The 9397-nt window shown below is 32.2% G+C and overlaps 1 protein-coding gene across 1 annotated transcript; it reads left to right on the forward strand.

Annotated features, from left to right (window-relative positions):
• The first annotated feature begins 6422 nt into the window (after nucleotides 1-6422).
• Nucleotides 6423-8240, forward strand: LOC111374750. The gene has a single exon (XM_022997487.1). The coding sequence runs from the start codon at nucleotides 6423-6425 to the stop codon at nucleotides 8238-8240; it is 1818 nt and encodes a 605-aa protein (XP_022853255.1).
• Nucleotides 8241-9397: the final 1157 nt, after the last annotated feature.

The raw sequence follows: 9397 nt of genomic DNA on the forward strand, positions 1-9397 counted from the left end.
CGTAAGTAAGTTTCTCAGAGACTGAATCTAGTATGCTCAAGAGATATACAGACAGCACCACTCTTCTTGTCCATTTTCAGATTGAGGATCGAAGTGGATGCCTAACTGGATTGACACACAAACTTTGTTTTCCAGGAGCATCATATACGTGGTGCAACAATGACATTTTTCCATACATTTGAGTGTGTAATGTGAAAAAAGGAAAATTACTAATGTCAAACTATCAGTTGAAACCTCGACCGAACAACCGATTATTCACTATGTAACCAAATATAGGCTCATGAAGATAGATTCAGTCATTACTGATTAGACTGCCCTCCAGCTAATTAGATTACCACGTCTTTTATAAGCATGAAAATTGGATGTAATAACTAGAACAATAATGAACTTGCAAACCATCCCCACTTCAACTGAACTTATTCCGACTATCTACATTTTCCTTCCAATTGCATAATTATTTGTCTCTCCATTCTATTCAACTCAAACTTTACAGTCCAATTTGATCAATCTAACCACTTTCTACCAAAAATATTAATAGTGGAAAGCACCAAAACACTAATTTTTCCAAAACAAACAAATCGAAACATTTAAACAGGGGGAAAACACAAAAACTCGATATAGGTGCCGAAGATTGAGGGGCTTACGCAGTAGAAGATGGACCGAGGAGGGGATTTTCTTTGAAGGGCTGAAATGAGAATCTCCCCAAAAATCCAGCGACACAAGAAACAGAATTTTTCGGGCAATTATTAACCGACATAGTGATAATAAACATCACTACATTAGCCAAAACAAACGAAGGTACCAACCATGGGAAGCATTTCTTAAAATGCTTCACTTCTGTATACATAATGGTGTTTGGACTTTCGTTAGCAGCAGGACCGGCGCCAGCGATGGTGGGTGGTGGCGATTCAATCTCCACAGGGTGAATCATGTTGAGGCCCCGCCGTGAGTGGACTCGTACATGAATCTCTGGTGGTGGGTCTCCTCCTCCGCCGGCCATCGGAAATATAAAGAAAAAACGCAAAAGGTAAAAGAATGTTGGGTTAGAGTTTGTTGTAACAGTCAGGCGGTTGGCAGATTTTAGGTGGGTGGAGGAGGAGGGTGGTCGGGGGTTAGCTCAACGGTTTAACGGCTTTGTAATTTATAGTTTCATACCATATCCATCTGCCTTTGCTTTAGTTTGGATCCGACTCTGCCTGTAATTCGCCAAACCCGTTCTTTCCTTCGTTCTTGGCAGTTGGAAGTCTTATTGTCTTATAATTCTTTCGTAAATAATAAGTTTATTTGAGCAAATTACATAGACATCCCTGAGTTATATGATAAATATAAAAATATCTTATCTAGTTTACAAAATTACAGATAGGCAACCAAGAATTTGTTGTTTCCTCACGTCCGATTATTTAGGCTTTTTTTCATTGGAAAAAAATAGATAAGTTTACCTGCAAATGGTTTGCGTATGTGTCTCCAAGTTCTTGTCCTTTGTGGGTGTTACCTTATGTCCATTCTTTGAACGAGTTATCAAATATTTTTGGTATGATTTTTGTTGTTGATCAATTTAGAAATAAGGGAATAGAAGTTATGCAATAGATGGATTCGAGAAACGAAAACATTGGAAAGAATATTGTTTTAATTTGTGTTTGTGTGTGTTGCATCGAATGGTGGTTGTAGTAGGCTTCGAACATGGGGGCAGATGGGTGTGAGATGTGGTTGGGGGAGAGGAAAATGTTTTTATTGTTCTAATCTTTATTTTTTATCAATTTTAATTAAAATATACACAAAATAATCTTTTTTAGCAAAAAAATAACTTTTAATGACCAAATAGGTTTCGTCGCTAAAAGTATTGATTTTGCATCGAAATTAGTAAGTGCTTGTGTTGATTAAACTTTGCTAAAGTTTTATCAACCTATTAAGTGATTAACTTCAACTTATAACACATTTGATGAAATCCACAACTTTCATCAATTTTTATTGATTTTTATTAAAATTTCAATCAAAACCTTCATCAAACAATCATTAAGTTGAGTATTGAGCTCAATGAAGAAGGCAAGTGGAGTCTTCGGACCCACTAAAATACTAGGGAAAAAAATTATTCTTCCCGTAGTAAGATTAGACATCAACTTAATCAGTCTTGACTCCACCACACCACCATTGGTTATGATGTCAATAAACATATATTGGATCCAAATCTATGAATATGTTGATAGGTTAGGGACCAAATCTGCAATTTTTCCTAACAAGAATGAAAGAAAGTGAAAGTTGAGTCTTGCTGCTACAAGTACAGAATTTTTTTACTGAAAATTCTCACATACATTACATGACACTAACATCATTGATGGAAAGAAAAAAACAATACAATCACATTTTGGCATATCAGCATTTATACACTTTTTATTAATTTTTTCATACACTTGGAGCTTTATTCGTGATTGTAATGCAAGGTTACGTGTGGGGTGAACACTTTGACATCACTGAAATTCAAATAATGCAATTATTGCCATTGACAAAGTCCAAGAGGCAAAAAAAAGTGGAAAATATTATTCAGGCACGTGGATCGAGCCAGATGCTCATGGACAAAAAGTGCTGCGTAAGCCGATTTCTTCCTTTATCAGTTTGTTGACTTAACTATTATGTTACGTGTTTTGGTTGAAAGGATGCTAAAGGTCGAATTTGAATATTATACATTATCTTACTTGTGCTTCCGCCCACGTAGCTTTGAAGTTTAATTTGCAACTTGCTTGGGAGCCAATTTTTTGATCGTTATTTCACTATTTCAGTCGTCATATTTGACTTCTTCTTTTACGGGTGAACCTTACTTTTCTTCTAGCGATCAAAAAATCAATTCTCAAAATCACTCTCAAACGGGCTCTTAAAGAATGATTTCTACTTTTTTATTATTTATAAATTTCTTTTCGCTTTAGAATTTCGATTCAACAAATAGTTTTAAAGTAAAATTTAGAAAAAGTTGTAAATATTCCAAATGTTTCAACAAAATTGAAGAAATAAAAATAAATAAAAGAATTTTCTTCATCTGCCCATCCACACCAAACCCCACTGCATAGAGGGAATATTGAAATAGTAGGATTTTTGTGCTTTAGTTGCTGGAATTTTATGATAATTTCTTTGTTATTGATTATTAGAAATGCCTAACCCTTATGGACCATACATTTTTTTCCATCTTTTGTCCATTTTTTGTGCATTGAAGATTTGAAGTATGTATACAATATTTAGGCCATGTTTGATTTTCATTTTTATCAAAATACAGTTTTCTCTCTCTCTTTTTTTACAACACATTTTTCATTAAAATAATATTACATGTAAATAAAAAAATCATTATTTTTCATCAATATATTCTCCATTAATTTACTATTCCAAAATTCATTTTTCCATAAAAATGAATATCAAACACTCTCTTAAAGATTTATCTTTTTGCAAGAGGGCTGCGTGGATTGAACCTTCGAAAGAGGACGATTTTTATTTAGCTATTTCTAACTACTTATAGAAAGATCAATAAAAGTGACTGTAGTTGCAATAGAATTGAGAGTTCTACTGTAGGTAAATCAGTGAAGCCATACCCATTTCACTATAGATATCAGCCATACCCATTTCTTCCATTTCCTTCTCACTTCTCCATTTCCTCTCGTAAACCCAGACAGTTTCTTCTCTCACTTTTTCTCTCCTTTTTTGTGATTAATCTTTGTACAAAATTATCGTGAATAGAGAGGTAAATCCTTGGCATGCCATTTTTCTCTATTTTGTTTATTCAAGATTGTATGTGCAAAAATTTTGATTTCGAGTGAATACTTTCTGTGATTAATCTCTTCATGCAAAATTCTGGTAAATCCTGGCATGCCGTTTTTCGCAGATTATGATTTTATTTATTCAAGATTCTAGACAGGTATATCCTCGATTTTATCTGATAATTATAATTTTGTTTATTCGATTGAGAATTTTGGGTTTTTGTGTGAATAGAGAGGTATGTTCAGTTTAATGAAAATTAAAATGCTTATTGGCTTGTTAATTCATTTATGTCTCTTGTGTATCTCATATATCAGCAATCTTGGCAGAAATCATGAAGTATGGAAATAAGTTATTTCTGGATATTATTTAGATAGTTATTCTGAGTTAATTAAATTTTTAGCCTGTTTAGTAAAGTTTTCTCATGTATTAATTCAAATATGAAATTTCTCTACACAAAGCAGGGGAAGAGAATGAAATACATTCTACCAATGTTATTTAACCCAGTCCAAAGTCTGCATTGTTTTGTGTCGTAGTTAATGAAGATTAATTTTATCATTATAAATTTTAATTTTTTTCGTTCTCTTTTATTATATATGATTTTCCATTGATTTGTGCTGGTGTCTGACAATTTCATCTTTTTACTACCTGACTTCACGACTTAAGACTCTCTTGGTATCGCTCTTACACTCACCCCCACCGATATTTTGGAATTCCTTCCACAAATAATTTTTATGGATTCTGTTTAATTTATTACATTCTTCTTTATTTTCATAGTTTGCATGTTACATGTTTCCAACATCTTAATTGTAACAAAATCCAGTTATGGATTGTTAGGTAATTTAATTATGGGAAGACAATGTTGGGTAACTACATCTACGCAACTTGATATTCTTCAAACCATATTTGATAGAGGAAATGAAAGTCCAACCAATACAGAAATTGTACAAATAGCTTCCTACCTATCCTCACATAGTTATATTTCTGTAAAAAAAACATTCGTGAGTGATTTAAGAATATGTGTACTCAATTAGAAAGAGAAAGAAAATGAAAGCAGTCCAATAACAACTATGAAGTGCAACCTCATCGACGTGTGAGAAACTTTAGTTTAACAGGTTTGTATTTAACGATAGATTATGTTACCCTTCAGCTTTATAAATATTTTTCTTACAAAATTTCCTTTGAAAATGTTTTCTTATTATTTCTTTCTTTTAGGTTATGATAATAATCAACTTGAATCTCAAATTGATTTACAGAAGGATCAAACTATTGATGTAGCTATTGATGAAAACTGTGTTAGTGAAAAGCTAAATAAAAATTCTGAGGATAATTATGTTGAATGTCAGTCGAATGTTGATGTTAGTGTTGAGTGTACAGGACAAATTCATGGGGAAAATATCCCTGTTGAACCTTTTGTCTTGCCATGTCCTAGAACTTGTACACATTGTGGTGCAAAAAAATTCTGCACAGAAAGCAAGGGCTTTTGTTGTTGTGATGGAAAGGTCAAATTACAGTTACATAATATGCCTCCTGAACTATTTTATTTATTTACGTCTACATCTGAAGAAGTTATTGCTTTTAAGAAAGTTGTTCACAGTTATAACAATCATTTTGCATTCACTTCATTTGGTATTAAGTATGACAGAGAATTGTGTAAGAATAATAAAGGTATATATACTTTCAGAATTTAGGGACAAATATACCATTTTATAAACTCTCTTGTACCGCTAGATTGTCATCCAACATATTTACAACTATACTTCTATGATACTGACAATGAAATTGGTAATAGACTTAATGCTTCAGACATGTTTTGTGAATTGACTTTGAGAAAGTTGATGGACATTTTAAACAAAAATCTGTATTCTAACTTTTTCAGATCATTGAGTGAAGTTACTGATCTAGAATCTTGTCGGATTTTACTGAGGTGTGATCCAAGTCTTGATCAGAGAACATATAATTTGCCAACATCACAACAGGTGGCTATAGTTTGGGTTGATGATGGTCCATCTGAAAATACTTGGGGTCGAGATTTATTAATTTATGGACATTCGGGTAGTGTGTATAAAATTCAATATTATTATGATTGTTATGATCCACTTCAATATCCATTACTTTTCCCGTATGGAGAACTTGGATGGCATGAAGGTATTGAGAAGGTAAATGTGAATGTATCCCGACCTTAAGTTTGTCAAAATTTAATAGAGATTAATAATCTCCACTCAGCTGAGGAGTTCTTGGAAATAGAAGATGATGGTAAAATGTATTACTCATAATAATTCACGTCTTATTGATGTTATGTATTTATCTTATTATTGATAATAGATGATGAATGAGTTTCATTGATATATTTGTTTATTTTTTGCAGTTTTGAAAACAAGGAGGAAACGGATGACAATATCTTGTCGAGAATATTATTGTTACAAGCTTCAAATTAGGTTTGGAAACAATTGTCTCTTTTTACATACATGCAGACTTTTACAGTAATATGTAGTGGATATGTATGTTAAAATTGAAATATCAAGATTGGACTATTTTCGCAATAACCAAAAAGTTATAAGAGCAGAAGTATATCAGGGAATTGTAGATAGCGTTCAAAATGGTGAGAATGGAGGTTATAAAATTGTGGATCATTGGTGTTGCCTGCTGGTTTTATTGGGGGTCCTAGAAATATGAGAAAAAGATATATGGAAGCGATGTCTTTAGTTCAAAGGTATGAGAAACCTAATGTGTTTTTGACAATGACATGTAATCCAAATTGGCCCGAAATAAAACATGAATTGAGACACAATAATGAAATACAAAATAGGCCAAATTTGTTGGTGCGAATATTTCGGGCGAGGCTTGAAGAACTAAAGATAGATTTGGTTAAGAGAAAGTTGCTGGCTCCTATAGTTGCATATGTTTATGTCATTGAATTTCAAAAAAGAGGATTACTTTATGCTCATTTTCTTTTAATATTTAAACCAAATTTTAAGATTAAAAATTCTTTACAAGTTGATGAAATAGTTTCGTGTGAAATACCAGACAAAAATAAATACCCTCATTTACATTCAACTGTTGTAAAATATATGATGCATGATCCTTGTGGGGAATTGAATCTAAAGAATGTTTGCATGGAGAAAAATGATGTATGTAAAAATAAATACCCAAGAGAATTTGTCCAATATACTTCATTAGGTAATGATTCCTACCCGCATTATAAACGTCGTAATGATGGTGTAACTGTTAAAGTAAGAGGCTGTATGTTGGACAATAGATGGGTTGTGCCATACAATCCTTATATTCTAGCTAAATATGATTGTCATATTAATCTAGAGGTATGCTCTTCTATTAAAGCTATTAAATATCTATACAAGTACATATATAAGGGTCACGATCATATCCATTTTACTGTGAATAAAGAAACAAATGAACACTTTGTTTATGAAATTACAAACTACCAAACGGCTAGATGGATTTCCCCACCTGAAGCTATGTGGAGGATATTTAGTTTTGATTTATTCGATATGTCTCCTGTAGTGATTTGTTTACAGTTGTATACTGAAGATGCTCAAATGGCTACATATAATGAAAGTGATGATTTATCAAAAGTTATAAATAGAGAATTTATTCATCGAACAATGTTAACTGAATTCTTTAAGATGAATATTTCAGATGAAAAGGCAAGAAATCTCCTGTACAAAGAATTTCCCACATATTTTGTCTGGAATGCATTTATGCGAATTTGGACTCCTAGAAAAAAGAAAAATGTTATGGGTAGAATAGTCGCTGCTAATCCATCCGAGGGTGAACGATATTTTTTGAGAGTTTCACTAAATCATATTAAAAGGCCAAAATCTTTTGAAAATTTAAGAACTGTCAATGGTGTCATTTTATCTACTTATCGTGAGGTGGCAGTTTTATATGGTCTTCTTAGTGGAAATAACTATTTTGAGAGTTGTTTAACTGGAGCAGTTGTTTACCAAATGCCAATATTATTGCGTCGACTATTTGCTAATGTGTTGACTCTATGTTGTCCTGCAAATCCAAGAAATTTATGGGATAAATTTAAGGGTTTTATGATGGAAGATTATTTACATAACGGTATATCACAACAGAATGCTAAGATGAGAGCTTTGCATTATATAAATTCTTTCTTGAAAGGTGTTGGTAAAAATGTGACTGATTTTGGCTTGGTAGATTTTAATTTGAATGTGACTAATGATGATAGCTTTCAAACCATGATTGCCGAAGAAATGACAAATATTAATGTTGAGTCGGACATAAATTATAATAAAAGTCTAAATAGAAAGCAACAGAATGCGTATGATATAATTTTGGATTGTGTTTTGAACGATAAGAATGGAATGTTTTTTATTGATGGCCCAGGTGGCACTGAAAAAATATACTTATACAAGGCGTTACTTGCTGCTATAAGATCACGAAATCTTATTACATTAGTAACAACATCATTTGGTAGAGCTGCGTCTTTATTACCGATTGGTCGAACAGGACATTCATGATTCAAAATTTCACTTCAAATAAGTTCTGATATGTGCTGTTCGGTGAGTAAACAATCCGCACTTGATAAACTTTTGTCAATTTCTAAACTAATTATATGGGATGAGGCGCCAATGGTTCATAAATATGCTTTTGAAGTTTTGGATAAAATGTTAAAAGATATTACTGAATGTTCAATACTGTTTGGTGGAAAAGTCATTGTGTGTGGAGGAGATTTTCGTCAAATTTTACCAATAGTACAGAGAGGAAAGAAAGAGGATATAATGAATGCAAGTTTAGTTTTTTCACATATGTGGCCTTCTTTCACACAACTACCATTGATTCAAAATATGAGAGCTAAATTAGATCCTTCGTTTTCTGAATATTTGCTGAAAATTGGGAATGGAATTGAGAAAGAACATTCATGCTAGATGATTATGCTTCCTCAAGTTATCACCATCAAGTTTGAAGATGAGTTTAAATCATTGAAGGAATTAATTAACATTGTGTTTCCCAATTTCCAAACATATGGAGACAATCTAAATATTATGATGAATAGAGTTATTTTAACCTCAAAAAATGAATATGTGGATTTAGTAAACAACATGTTGCTAAAAGAAATTTCAGGAGAGAAGTTTACTTATTTTAGTTTGATGAAGTAATTGATGCGAAGGATTTATTCATGAAGATTTTTTAAACAGTCTAACTTCAAATGGTATTCCTTCGCATGAACTTGTGCTGAAATGAAATTGTCCAGTTATGTTGCTTAGAAATATTAATCCTGCAGAAGGTTTATGTAATGGAACAAGACTGATTTGTCGTGAATTTAGACACAATATGATTTTGGCTGAAATTGAAACAAGAGAATATCAGGGAAAGCAAATATTTTTACCCAAAATTCTATTTATTCCACTTGAAGGCGATAAACAATCAATACCGTTCAAAAGAACTCAATTTCCACTCCGTACTTGTTTTGCAATGACTATTAACAAAACTTAAGGTCAAACTCTAGATTTTGTTGGCTTATATCTTCCAGAAGATGTATTTTCTCATGGTCAATTGTATGTTGTATTATCCCGAGTTAGGACAAGAAAATATATAAAAGTTTTGATCAAACCTTCTAGCAAAAATAAATCACATGGTTGTTGTATAAAAAATATTGTTTATAATGAAATTTTGA

The sequence above is a fragment of the Olea europaea genome, unplaced genomic scaffold, assembly GCF_002742605.1.
Source record: "Olea europaea var. sylvestris unplaced genomic scaffold, O_europaea_v1 scaffold1286, whole genome shotgun sequence".
Taxonomy (NCBI): domain Eukaryota; kingdom Viridiplantae; phylum Streptophyta; class Magnoliopsida; order Lamiales; family Oleaceae; genus Olea; species Olea europaea.

Bases quoted from the DNA above. Each gene is read 5' to 3' on its own strand.
- LOC111374750 (XM_022997487.1), top strand. From the start codon at position 6,423: ATGGAAGCGATGTCTTTAGTTCAAAGGTATGAGAAACCTAATGTGTTT.